Raw genomic sequence first — 14,839 nt, 5'->3', positions numbered from 1 at the left:
AGTAAATCCAATTCATTAAAGCTCAAATTAAACTTGATGGCCATAAAATTTTGTAACCCAATGCATTTAATAAACAAATTATTTTATTTTTGAAACAAATAAACAAATAAACAAATCGTTTTTAAGTCCTCAATCAAACAACCTCTTAATTACAACTTTTCAATATTTGAAGTAGTAAAATTGATGAAAAATAATAATAATAGTTAAAGCTAATCCATGGGCATTTCTAATACAAGTATAAATGTTCATATTTATATATATATATATATATATATATATATATATATTCTTGAAAATGAATAAATAGAAAAACAGTTGGAAACAACATAATCTAAATAAAAGAGATGTGGTCTACAGGAAGTCATGGATGTAGCTAACTCCTAATCAATATCTTACATTTAGCACATGCACATTAATACTTTCAATTTCAGTGTAACCGACTTTTTTCTCATTGATGGACACTACATGCCTCTTTGTCCGTTGTATTAATCTGGATCAAATGCTCATCAGCTATGTGGGGGCACCGATGGATTCAAGCCTGACCTATGAGAAAATGATTTTTTTTCTTAAATATGGAATATTTTGAAATATCATATTCCCCTATCCTATTTGCTTGTGTACGTGCTGAATACAAGTATTTCAACAACAAAAAATGAGCAACATTCGTCACTCTAATTAACCAGAGATAAATCAGACATCCTCGAGGTTACAAGCTACTAGTGCCTGCATTCATGTACCTATGATACCCCGACTTAAGGATGAGTGTATATTTGGAGGAACTCCATACCAATGTCCGACATATATTCAGACAAAAGGTGAACTTTAGGGAATATAGAAGGTCTGGATAACATAGGCGTATTAAGCAGAAAAATATTATCAACCCTCACTGATAAACAAATACTAAGCCGAATAAAAAAAGGAATACTATCAACCCTCAAAATTACACCTAGAGAATGAACTGGATCATATGCCTAGAATTGATGCATGTTTATAACAATGTTATTTCAAGCCAAGAGAAACATAGGCAAAGTCAATCATAAGCAATCAGAAACAGAAAATTCTGGAAACGAAACATGTTAATTACAATCACATTTTATATCTACGAAAATACAGACTTGATTCAGAAGAAAATACCCAGAAATGGCTAAAACTTGACAGCTTATGTCTTCATCATTCTTCGTGAATTGCGCAACGATCTTGGTGATCCTTCGAAAAGGTCCAAGAGCAATTTTTCGACATCTTCAACAGTATGCTTAATGCATTTATCATCAACATGAGCAGGATTTCTTCCAAGAAAAGTCCGGTATGCATGGACTACTTTAAGTGAAGTCGAAATCCGCAAATCTTCGCGAAGCTGTGGATCTGGGATGCACCAACTTGTTTGGTTTTTGTATACCTCCTCAAAGGCAACGCTAAAGCCCTTGCACTTTTCTTTGAAAGCAGATTTTGACAGGGAACTCGAGCCAGGGTTATCATCCTTCAGCAACAAAACTACTGAACTCCAAGTGACTCTCTCATAGTTCATTTCGTGTTGCTGGAACTTTGCGTTATGCTTACGGATCCATTCGTCTCCGAAGAAAGGCCTGAGTTCCGAGCCCTTAACCTTTTGAACCATGTAATGGAGGTTGTTCATCAAGAAAATATGTTGTAAAGCTTCATCCTTGTGTAGTTTAGATTTCTTATGAAGATTGGACTCCAAAGAGCTTGTGATTGATCGAAGGTGACAAGCCATCGGACAAGATGTGGAAAGAGACGCAGTTGGTCCACACTGTGGCTCACTAACTAGACTTGCAACATCTGAATGTTGATCCTCGAGAAGCAAATTGAGGGTGCTGCAATATTCAGGGAACATACTGATGTAATTCATGACATATTTACTGAGAGGATGAACTCCACCTCCAGGGAAGGGGTATAATGATCCATTTGAAGAAACAGCAACTCCGAACGCGTTGAATGCTGCTTTTACGGAATCAGCCAATCCCTCAAGAAGCTTGTGGAACTCGAGTCGAACAAAAGACCCACCATCTTCTGAGAACAATGCATCTATGTCTATAACAAGATCTGCCAAAGTCTCATACATGTCAAGCAGACGAAGCAGCTTTTCGGGTTCTTGAGGCCCCATTGCTATGGCTTCACCAAAATTCAAGAGGCAAAGAATTGTAGTCTTCGCTATCTCAAGAAAGCAAAATGAATTAACTGATCCAAACTTCCCTAAGACCTGATCACATAACCGTTTTTCACTCATGAGATAGACACCGACGATGATCTTCATCGACCAGGTCCATTTATTCATCTCGGTACTCAAGCTACACCACTCCATTTTCAACAGATCCTCAATACTCAGTTTTCCATTTTCGAGAATGTCAAAATGCTGCTCCAATGCTTCCTTCCTTACACCAATGAAAGCTTCACAAAATTCCTGACCGTAATCTGAAGCAAACATAACCTTTGCAATGGACTTGATATCAGGAATTACATGTTCAGGGACCAAATCAACAATATATTCACCACATTCGTCGGTACAAGAGTTTTTGCTCAATGCTTCCTTCACTGACTCATTATCTAATGAAACAACAGACTCATTGTAAACAACATTCCTTTGAGAAGAAGGGGAAGGAATGTATGTCGGCTCAGACTGTTGCTTATGCTTAACAAGCATATGAATAAGCTCTTCCTCAAGCCTTGACATTGCCATCTGCAATAAACTTGATGCACGGTGAAGAAGTTCCTTCTGCTTCTGATTTTCATTCATGGATAAGCCGCGTAAACTGTCTATCAGTGTCTGAACTTCATCTACGGCTTCTAGATAATCGGAAGCTTCCTTGGGTCCAGAATCCCATATCATTATTCGATCCGACTCCCAAATCACAATCTTCCTCTCTACTCGTTTCAGTCGCTCCTCAACTTCAACGAATCCCTTTCCTCCCTTGCTATCGATATTTGAAGTTATCAATGACAAGTGCGCATCGAGATCGATAAGGATTTTCCTCAAATCATCACTAAGATTTTTTGTAGTTCCTAATGCCTTGACAATATGGTGAGCAGCAGCAACCACATGAAGATCTCCATCATGTGCTGGGATGGCAGATTGACATTCATCCATATCCCAATTTTTTTTTTTTTTAAATATCGCAACAAACCGAACAAAACCAATCAAGTAATTGACTTAACACCGACTAACTTCTCATGCAATCAAGCCTAACCCTAAACCAAAAACAAGCCAAAACCATGATTTGGAATAAATAAACCCCAGACAGGATCAGGACCAATGAACATCTTTCCAAGGCAATCAGGCCAAGTTTTCCACTATACAGAATCTAGAACACCAACAGGCCCAAAAACCATGATTTGGAAGATTGAACTTAACATCAACGAACTTCCAAGGTAATCAAAGCCAAGCCTTTCACTGGATCTAAATCACCAAATAGCCAAAAGCAGATTAGGATTCAATAAACCCCGCATAGGATCAAAGAACAGATCAAAACAATTGTTTGAATGCTTTAGAATTCAAAGATATCTACCAAACAATTTAAAGCTTGATAACTCCCCACCGCAGCAAAATCAAAAGTGATTTTAGATGATCATCTTAGCACAGAAGTTTTACAAAGGTAAGCTCTGTTACCTCACCTATCCTAAGCAAAGCCAGAAATATAAAGAAAAATGTTTGAAGGACAAAAATAGAAGAAAAAAGCTCATGATAATTGATGAACCTAGAGTAGATGAAATCAATCAATCAAAGTGAAAATGATTTGATCAACAAATTAGAGAAAAACCCCAAAACCTTTTTTTTTTTTTGGGCGGGGGGAGGGTATTTACTACCTCCTTTAAACACATTTAAAACATAAAACAAACTTTAATTAAAACCCCGTACTCGAAAATTAGCAAAAGAAGAGAAAAATAACTAAAATATTCAAAAAAAAGAAAAGTTAGGGGAAACAAATCAAACCTTAAAACTTGTTTTCCTTGATATCTTCGAAATCAAGCATCAACCCAGGAAAAAAAACAAAAAGAAAGTCAAAAGGGGCATCAAAATTCTCAAAAAAGAAGCAGAAGAACAACTATTGTGTAGGAAATTTTGTCCAAAAAGCAAAACTTGAATGAGACAGTAAGTAGAGGTGGAGGAGGAGAGTAGAGAGATTAAAGAGGGAAGTTTCGTGGGAAAATGCAGAAAGAATAAGGGATTTGGATTTTACTTTATTTTGAATATGATTTTATTATTTTTTTAGAAAAGACACTCCTAAAAATCAATTTAAAAGGAAATGGAGGAGTTGAATGCTTGCTGGGTAGGGAATTTAAAGTCGCGGCTTTGACTGTTGGTAACATTACGCGGGAGTTCTCTTGTAAGCTCGAAACAAGAAAACATTATTTTCTTACCATTTTTATTAACTTTTTCGTATTTTTTTCATAATTTTTTATGTTCCTTCAGAATTTTTGTTACATTCTCATAATTTTTAGTATTTTTTTATAATATTTGGTACTCTCAAAATTTTTGTTATGCTTTTAAAAATAGGTTTTGGAATAAAAAATTAATTTTTGAAATAAAAATAATATTTTGGGTACCAAGAAATTGTTGGTACTTCTGTAATTGTTATCTCTCATAATTTCTTTTCTTACTCGTAGTCCTTCGTAATTTTTTTACTACGCTTTCAAAATTATTTTGGAATGAAAAATGATTTTGAAATTAAAAATTATATATTATTTTTGGTACTAAAAATTTTGCTGGGACAAACCAAAATTTGACATTTTAAAAATAATATTTTGCATTACGTATAAGGATAAATTTAAAAATATTAAAATTAATTAAAGAACCAATATTTGATATTCCTTATAATTTTTGCTGCTCCTATATATTTCGAAATTTTTGGTACATTTTCAAAATTTAGTTTTGGAATGAGAAAGTAAATTTTAGCATAAAAGTATTATTTTTTGTACTAAGAAATTTTGTTGGGATGAACCAAAATTTGATATTCTAAAATAATAATTTTGCATATTATTATGTATATGGATAAAATTAAATTATTAGATGGGTACACCTTCGTAATTTTGGTAGTAGCGTCATATTTTTGGTATTCCATTCTTGGTAATCAGGTAATTTTTATACTATTTCATAATGTTTGGTATTGTCTCATAATTTTGTTATGGTTGGAGAAATTTTGGACCAATAAAATTCATTTCTAATTAAATTAAATTAAATTAATAAAAATAAATTAAGAAATTAAAACAAACTCTTTTACAAAGAAATTATATTCTTTAAGGATTATTTTATCTTTAATTAATTAAATTAATATGAGATAAATAATAAATAAAAGAATTTAATTGTTGCAGAATACTTGAATAAAGAAGTTAAATTTTATAACAACTCTCTTTTACTTGATTCTTGAATTATAATTCGATTTTTGTAGATTATGATGAGTTAGGTTAATTTAATAAAAAAACCAACTCAACCTGTGGAATGCTCTCTCTGGGAAAATTAGTTATTAATGTATTTCCAACACAATCACTTTGTTCATTACAGGTATATTCCAACTGTATTTAAATTTTTATCCTTTTCTATACTATAATCCCAATATGCATCACCGTGTACGGAGATTGATACAAACAAGGAAACTTAGATTCCATCCATGGAAAACAATATCCTCTCTGCATTGACTAGTGCATCAGACCCTTTCCTAGTTTTCTCCACAATCTTCTCTATCAGTTGCTTCTCCATTTCATCATCACCGTCACTACATTCATCTTCACTCACACCCACTAATTCATGCACTCTTAAGTGTTGATCTTCCAATGTTCGTCCTCCACCATATACGACCTCCTCCGATGTGTTCTTCGGATACATGCTGTCTTGACTGCCCCAAGACATGTTTTGAATTCGATCATACTTATGCAGCTCGCCTTGATGCTTATTTCGATAAATATCAGGTAGTCCATCATCATCATCATCTTCTTCTGACTCGTCCGTCTTCAACAGCTCTTCACGAGCTTCAATGTATGCATCTAGAGCTTCCCCTGATAGTTGCATAACCAGAGGACCAGACTGGCAATCGATTTCTTCATTTGCTAATGGACTCTCAGGGTTGGATGAATATTTCAGTTTACTGTTAGAGATCTTTCGTGAAATCTTATACTGCCATTCCATTAGTTTCACCTTCTTCTGGCTGTTCCTGAGGGCCATCTCAAGTTCTTCTATACGTTCTTCGAGCTTCGATTGAATAACTTCATGTAGACGCATGCTCAACTCTTGCGGTGAGACTGCATAATTTCTGGAATGAGTAGTAGAAGTGTCACGGCTATCTTCATTTGAAACAGATTTGACAAGAGCCTGCGCATTGATCATATCGGATCTCAATTCACGTTCGGCAAAATCCGGGTCAAGCTGCATCAGTTTTTAGCTGTATTGTCAGAACATCCAAGCAAGTTTTCAGGCAAGGAAAAAGATTTCCATCATGTTATGCTTATTATTGTTTGTTCCTAACTCCGATAAAATGTTTGAAACATTCAATATACAGCACTGCCATTGTGGAAAAATGAAGCAATCACGACACCAATATTGATTGGCAAGAGAGTAAAAAGTAGAACGAAGTCGCTAGAAATGTGCAAATGAAGCAATGAGTCATTAGACGATGCGTTACCTCATCAAGATCAGACAATCTTCCCTCCAGGTTAGATACGTTCATGTTTAGACCCAACCTCTCGAGTTCAGCTTCGAGCTCAGCTTCGATTTGACTCATTGACTCTGAACTTTCCCCTACCTTATCATAATATGATTCTCCACCATAACATCGTTTGGAATTATTGAAATTCTGTTCCACGGAAGATGATACCCTGTCATGAAAGGAATCATCATACGTCTCCCCTGATTCGTACTTCTCATTAGCTATCTCCTTCACTGTCACCGGATCTTTCATCTCGAGCTCATCATGAAGATCTTGAACTACATTCTCTGTATGCTTTAACAACCCTCTCAATTTCAACACTTCCCTTCGATTTCTGATACAAGAAGATACTATGCCCATAAAAATACCGAGAGAAAACAGAAACGCTCCATCATCCGGACCTGGTATGTTAATGAATGAATAAGTATTAAGATGAATACATTGAATTTAACAAGCGACCGTGAAATATAGAGAAAAATAACTAAACTAAACTAAACTAAATGCCAAATCATGTTCTTCTACATCAAGCTTAAGCTTGTACAAAGTAGCAATAAAATGCAACGGTGTCAAACACATACTGATTCAGCACCGACTCTAGAGCCCGAGTAACATAGAACTACCGAAAACAAACTGCATATTAATATAAAGGGTAAAAACAAAATTGAACAATGATGCGAAAGTAGTACCCTTTTGTGAATGAAACCGGTTTGCAGTATCCATTTTGCAAGGAATGCTTTGTCTTCCACTATACCGGTTTCCTCTCTTAAATTTCAACTTCTTGCGGAGATCTGAAGACTTGACTTTTGGCAACGGAGGAATCCCGAAAACATTTCCACTCGTTTCAAAAGTGGCTAGATTATGCAACTTACTCTCTGCGGTTCGATTTGATCCATTGGGAAAACTGCCACTTGCTCTGCTGATTATTTGGCTTCCATCAGTTACAATCAATGGTCTCGATATTGCAGTCGGTGATGATGGAGGGAAAGTAAGTATGTATTCTTCCATATTAACATGTTCCATATATAGGTGAGCCATTATGCAACTATCTAAGGAACTAAAAGGTTTAAGTAAATGACCATATGAATATCTAGTTTCAAGTGTGCTTCTTTTCCTCATAGTGTCACTTCTAGGCCCCTTTCTACATTGATCTTCTCTTGATTGAGAAACTAAATTGTGATCCATGTGATGTCCTGAACTTCCCACCATTTCACTATCGAATCCGCTATCGGAATCCACTTGTGCAGCTGAAACCACATAATGTCTATAAGAATCTGATACTTTCCTAGTTGAAAACTCTCTTCCATCTGAAGAAACATCTTGCTGGAGTCCCTTTGTCGAAGACAAGGGACCGTTCCTGGTTTCAGTCCCTTGAGTTCTTAGCTCAGGAAAGCGAGTCCTATCACTCAAAAGATTTTGCCAATATTCAGCAAAATAACCAGCAGCTGTTGCAACAAGCCATGAATCCATTTCTGTAACTACCGAGTTCTACAACACAAAAACTAAGTCCTTATTTCGATTATCGACATCTACAACTTCCATCAATCCAAGTTTGAAAAAGAGAACATACATTGGCCTTACAACTCAAACATCAGCATAATAATTAATTATAGGATGGAATCTTCTTGAATCATACAATATTATACCAATTCCTCATAAAACTGAAAAACAATATGCAAGCTAAGATGGAAGCAGCTTAAACGAATCCATTTCAGAAACTACCAAGTTCAATAGCACAAAACTTGACTTTCCATTTTCGACATTGAAAACCTCGAAAGAACAATTCCCATGAATCCAATTCTGAAAGCGAAAATATCATTGGCCACACAACTTGAGCAATTCAGCACAATCAATAATCAATTAAAGAACTGAATCTTCTTGAATTATTATTAATACAATAGTTTGCCAATCCCTCATAAAGCTGGAAACAATATGCAAGCTAAGATTGAAACTCTCAATTCCAGAAATTTAATAAACTAACCAATAGAAAACCCAAAGGGAACGAACAAAACACTAGTGTTCCCAAGACAAACACATGATTGTGAAAATGATGTAAGAATCCAAGCTTTACCCGTTTGGAATACAAGATGAAAACTGCAGAAATTAATCAACAGAAGGAACCCATATTTTACCCCAAAATGATGCTGATAAAGTAGTTTGCCTGCTTCAACTGAATAATAAGATCAACAGAACTGAAAGGATGGTAAAGTTTTTCCTTCTTGTTTGAGAATTTAGGTAAGTTGTGAAGTGAAACCTAAGAGACCGAGTTTGAAAGAAGAGCCTTGTTTTGAATTGTGAGCTTTGAATACATAGAGATGGGGATTCCATGGAAGAAAAAGACCCGTTGCTGTGTTATCTACACAAACTACATTTCAACTCCATCCATATCCTTTCTTTTTACTCAATTATGTTTTCTACCCTTTTCACTATAAAATTTACTGTCACTATAAATGAGATTTTCACTCTTGGAATCTATGCTAACCCAAACAAATAAAAAATCAACACTTAACTATGTGAATATCCAGCTGATACAAAGTGAAACATTATAGCTAACCCAAATTAAAATGCAGGATCAACAACACTTGACTCAACCACATCCAACAGGCCGTTCAACTACTTTATCTTTTATTCATGACCCTATTAAACCCAAACCCTCACCATTTGATTCGTTGGGAAATCCACATTCTTTAGAGGAAATATTAAGCGAAGAAAATGATCTCACGACCACTGGACAATACTTTAAACGTAATCGTAATCCTATCATTTTTGTATGAACAAGTTCAAACTTGTATAATGATAAACGCGCTTCAATAAAGGGATAAAACCATATTTTCCTCTACAGGCAATAATGATAATGATAATTAAGTTAAGATTCAAGGAAAGCTTTATATTTGATATTATTGATACTTGATAGTAAATAAGTTTATATCGAGAGAGAATAAATCATACGTTGACACCTAGTTAAACTTTTTTTTTAATAATTAACTACATTTTTAACAAATGATTTGTAAGTTTTATCTGTATAAATAGGTAATATTTGGTATGATACTTTTCTTGAAATTTAATCTGTTGAAAAGTGATTCGGTTTGGTGTACTAAGTTGTATTTATTTTTGGTGTACAAGCGGTGGAAGCTACTAAACTGGAGTACGGTAGGGGCAGAGAGAAATTCCAGTGGAGCGGTGAAATGCGTAGAGATCAAAAAAACATTAACGGTGAAAGCACTCTTTAAGAGTTATTTTCTCGTCAACATGGTAACATAATTCATATGATAAAAGACGGGTAAATTAGTTTCTCATGTAGATGTAGATGGAAAAGTTAAAAAAATATTAAGTCAAAATTAACCCTATCTTATTACCTCTTTCCTCTTACTTACTACTTTATTTTCTCTATTATTTCAAACAGATTTTTGTAAATAAGTTTTATTCATTGATTTTAATTTTTCCTAACTATAAATTTGATTTAGCATTTGCATTTGTATAAAATACTTATAGTTTATAGAATACGAGTAGAATTGTTCCATTTGAGTTGTATCGAATTGTGTGCTAGACCAGCCATAATTTTATATTTTTATAATTTAATGTATATGTAGTTGTGCTCAGAGCAATAACTAGAATCAACTATTCCTTTTATATTCTTATGGGTTAGTTTTTAGCCAAAACAATCGTGATTTCAAATATTTTTAATTTATTTGAAAGTAAGTATTATATATCTGTGTGCATTATTATATTTAAAATATATATATGCAAGATAAATTTGAAATAATTTTACTTTCAATTAAATTTATCAATTATCAATTAAATTTTATTATTAAATATTTGTGAAGCAAGACGGAGTTAATCCAGTTGACGCAAAGTCTTAAATTAGAAAAAGAAATTGGATCACTAAATCTCTTGTTTTAATCTCTGAATTTTAATGGTCAGGGGATTTTGTTCAAAGGTACCGAAGAAAATGAAACCACCTATATGCGTTGATGGTTGGATTATGGGCGGAGTCTTTAATTTCATAAAAAGTTTGTAATTCGGGTGGACTGGATTTGATAATACCAATAAATTATTTAAATTTAAATTTTGTAATTTAGAGTTAGAAAAAAAAATTTGGTCAAAATTCAATTGTATATTTTTACTATCGTAAAAATATAACTTTATTATTTTAATAGTCTATATCTTTATAAATTTTAAAAAATTAAATTATTATTTTTGAGGGGATTAAAATATAATTTTAATATTACTAATTTAAAATTTTATAAATTATAAAAGACTTAGGGCTAGTTTGGATAGGCGGTGTGTTTACCTCTGGTGAGGTTAAAAACAGCGGTGGCGGTGAGACTAGTTACTGTAGCGGTGAGATTAGATACCGTAGCGGTGAGATTAGAAACAATAGTGGAGTGTGTGTTTGGATTCAAACGTAGCTGTAGCGGTGAGGTGAGAATAAAAAACGACTATTAAGGACATTAGATTAGAACTGATATATAATAGAAGTTTTTTAAATTATTTTACTTTTTAAAATTATTAAAATATGTGAGTTTATAAATTTATTTAATAAAATATTAAAATATATCTTCCAATATTTTAATGAATTATATAATTAATTTAAATTATTTATTAGATAAAATGATAATTAATAAATGAAAATACTTTAACTTCCAAGGATAAACTTGTAAAATAATAAATAAAAATATGGGCATTTTTGTTTGCAATAAAACTTGACTGCCCACTGTATTTAAACTGAAGCTTTTACCTCCAGTTGGAAATGAGGCTAGTAGTGAGGTTCAAACCTTTAACTACACCTCACCATTGTTTCTCCAAACACCGTACAAGGAAAAAGAATATTCTTTCAAAATTCCATCTCACCATGGCTGATTCTGCATCCAAAGGAAGCCTTAAATTGAAAATTTTTCATTTACCTACCAGCCCCTTGATATAATTGCTATTTGTTATATATTTTAGTAATAAATCAATCATTGAAATCCATCTATCCCAATTCCCAACCACACCAAATTTTAATAAAAGAAAATAAAATTATACCATAGAGAAAGCACAGCTCATGACTTCCACCGTGTAGGAAAATAATATTAGGAAGGATTTGGTTATAAGAAACGTTGGGTAGAAATTTATATTTCTTTTTTAATAGATATTTACATTTATATTAATATTTATCATTAAATTTAATTATTACGATACAATTAATTATTAAATTCAAACTAACCAAATAAAATAAATTTAATCAAATCCACACATTTTAACTTAGAAACTTGAAATTCTAACACCCACTACATTTATATGAATATTTTATTAAAATATAATATGATAAAAAAGAATATTTGGATGTGTTACTTTGACGAAAAATGATTTATGAGAAAGTATATTTTTAATATATCCATGTGTTTACTTCAGTAAAATATTTGATTCACAAAAATGACTTAAACTTTATTTGGCTTTTGAATAAAAAACATTTTTATTTCCGTCAGTTATGAAAATCAAAATTAAAAAATAGAATTTTAAGCTCTTAACTTTCGGATATAAAATTATCAAAATATTCTCATTTATATCATTCAAACTAAAAAATTTAATTGATTGTCACATTTATTTTACAACTAAATAAATACATAGCAATCAAATGTATACTTAGTATTTAGCAATCAGCATGTAATTAATAAGAAAAATCTTAATTTTCTTTAATATGGTTTATATGTTTAAATTTAACTTTACAAATAATTTATATAAATTGTTTAAAAATATTTAAATTTTATATTTTATGTATTAGGATATCAAATGATTTAAATACCATTTAAGTTAACTTATTTTTACTTCTCAGCATCATCTCTAAAATCAACATTTTAACAACAATAGATAATACATTAAACTAACAAACCATTTTTTTTCACAACAATTCTCAAAATCACTTTTGAACCTTAACAATAATAGAGAACTAGCCCTTATTAATAAAAGACAATAAACTCATTTTCCTAGAAAATGGCTTCCTCTTTGAAAAGTTTAAATCATTTTTAGAAAATAACTTTTTACGAGTAACTTAAGAAAGTCAAATATTATTTATTAATAATATATTTTAAATTTAAAATTATTAAAATATTAATCTAAAAGATTATAAATTTCAATGTTTAATCATATAATGAGTTATTAATTAAATCAATATTATTTTTATTTTAATAAAATTATTTAATGTTTACTTAAAAAGTAAAAAGTAAAATAGTTAAATTAAAATTTTATTTTGATGGTAATTTTAACATTAATAATAATCTTAAATTTTAAGTAATATTTTTAATATTTTATTGAAATTGTTATATTAATATTTCATAACAATTTCAATAATAAATGTATATTAAAATTTATAAATATTTTATAATATAAAAGATGAAGATTTTAATAATATAAATATGAATATTTGTTTTAATTTTGCTTAATTTTAATGTTTCTTTTCCAGTTTCAATGTGTCATATCCACTTTTATATATAATATATATAACTTCAAGTTAAATTTTAATTAAATATTAATTATTATTAAATCTATATAAAATATTTTTATTATAAACTAATTTTTATTTTCAAATGAACTGAAAATAAATTTCAAAAAGTTTATCAAACAAAAATATATATTACGAAAATTTATTCAAACATAAAAAATATTTATTTAAAAAAATTAATTTTTCAAAATCCATTTTCCGAACCCCTAATTTGATGACTTGAGCTCTACACTCTTACCTGCTCTCCTACTCTCGCATCCATCTTCCAACAAAACCTCTTTGGCTTCCGTTTAATCTTTTCTTCCCACCAACCTGGGTAATTTAATATATTAATTATATTTGGTAGGTCATTTAATTTAATATATTTTTATGACATCATTTTAATAAGTGTCATTCCAAATTTGTTTTGCTTTCTTCTTCATATTAATCTGAAATTTTCATCCTACAATATTTTGGTTTAAATTTCGATTGCTATCAATTGTATCGGTTTTTATTAGTCCATTTTGCTCCTATCATTCGTTACAGAATTTTTTTAATTTTTTATTTATTTTAAATTTATTGAATTGGCTTATTAACATATAAAATAGTCTGTTGAGTATGACTCATATTTCAATCAAATTTAAGAAATAATCTTCCAGTTAAATTTTGTTTTAGTCTAATTTATTTTATTGTTATTTGACTTACTTAATTTAGTTTATAAATAGGTTCTTTTATAACCTTAGAAAAACATTCATTAAATATTAGAATCCATAACACTTTTGGAGAATTTTGTGTTTACGTTTTGAGGGTTCTTTGTTTTCGGGTTAGTTTTTATCTCAATCTTTTATATTATTCGTTCTTTTTCCATTATAGTAAAATTATATTTACCCGTAGTTTTTTATAGGGTTTTTCCACGTTAAATTTGTGTGTTCAATTTCTCAATTTCTTTCGCTATATTTACTTATTCGTTACTTAATCGGGTCGATTCCCAACAAGTGCTATCATAGGTAGTTTAGTTTTTGTAGATTAGCCCATTCAGAGATGGCAACAACAAGGTTTGACATTGAGAAGTTCGATGTTTTCATAAATTTCAATCTGTCCCAAGTTCGGATGATAACAATTCTAGTTCAAACCGGCCTGAAAAAGATCTTACAGTTGTGCTTGAGAATCTAGATCATATAGAATGGGGAGAGCTTGATGAAAAGACAATATCTGCAATCCAGTTGTGCCTCACGAATAGGGTAGCAGGAGGTATTGGTGGAGAAAACCTCATCCGCCTTGTGGAAAAGGTTAGAAACTCTTTATGGGACTAAGTCTCTGGCTAACCGTTTAGTGTTGAAATAACGTCTATTTACATTTCACATGAAAGAATGTGAGCTTCTTAGAGATCACATTAATCAATTTATTACTCTTTTGAATGATTTAAAGAATGTTAAGGTTAAAATTAACGATGAAAATCAGGCTATGCTATTATTGTGCTCTTTACCATCTTCATACAAGTCTTTTAGAGAGACCCTGATTTATGGCAGAGACAAAATCTCATTTGAGGATGTGAATGGTCATTTATTGAGTAAAGACAAACTCAATAATGTGTTTGGTTTGGATAGCAAGCAGATAGGCAAGTTTTCGTTTTGGTAGTATCAAACAAGCGAGACAAAAAGTGTCATTATTGTAAGAAGTTAGGTCATGTCAAAGCAAATTGTTATAAACTACGAAATAAAAGGTTGCT

At 31.4% G+C, this 14,839-nt stretch overlaps 2 protein-coding genes across 3 annotated transcripts; both read right to left on the bottom strand.

The window, feature by feature from the left end:
* Nucleotides 1–940: 940 nt before the first annotated feature.
* LOC105764718 (exocyst complex component EXO70E2) lies at nt 941–4,260 on the bottom strand. Of its 2 annotated transcripts, none has more exons than XM_012583427.2 (2): nt 3,522–4,260; nt 941–3,412 (listed from the first exon to the last, which is right to left on the bottom strand). In XM_012583427.2, the coding sequence occupies exon 2, from the start codon at nt 3,101–3,103 to the stop codon at nt 1,160–1,162; it is 1,944 nt and encodes a 647-aa protein (XP_012438881.1). In that variant the 5' UTR covers nt 3,104–3,412; nt 3,522–4,260; the 3' UTR covers nt 941–1,159. The 2 variants fall into 2 exon arrangements, with proteins under 2 accessions (XP_012438881.1, XP_012438880.1); XM_012583426.2 differs by having other exon boundaries at nt 3,947–4,260.
* Nucleotides 4,261–5,462: 1,202 nt separating this feature from the next.
* LOC105764716 (uncharacterized) lies at nt 5,463–9,045 on the bottom strand. The gene is made up of 3 exons (XM_012583423.2): nt 7,340–9,045; nt 6,630–7,054; nt 5,463–6,373 (listed from the first exon to the last, which is right to left on the bottom strand). The coding sequence occupies exons 1-3, from the start codon at nt 8,118–8,120 to the stop codon at nt 5,609–5,611; spliced, it is 1,971 nt and encodes a 656-aa protein (XP_012438877.1). The 5' UTR covers nt 8,121–9,045; the 3' UTR covers nt 5,463–5,608.
* Between the last annotated feature and the right edge of the window lie 5,794 nt (nt 9,046–14,839).

Source organism: Gossypium raimondii, chromosome 12 (assembly GCF_025698545.1).
Source record: "Gossypium raimondii isolate GPD5lz chromosome 12, ASM2569854v1, whole genome shotgun sequence".
Lineage (NCBI taxonomy): Eukaryota > Viridiplantae > Streptophyta > Magnoliopsida > Malvales > Malvaceae > Gossypium > Gossypium raimondii.
Note: the sequence above shows the minus strand (reverse complement) of the source record. Positions and strands in the feature narration are given on the sequence as shown.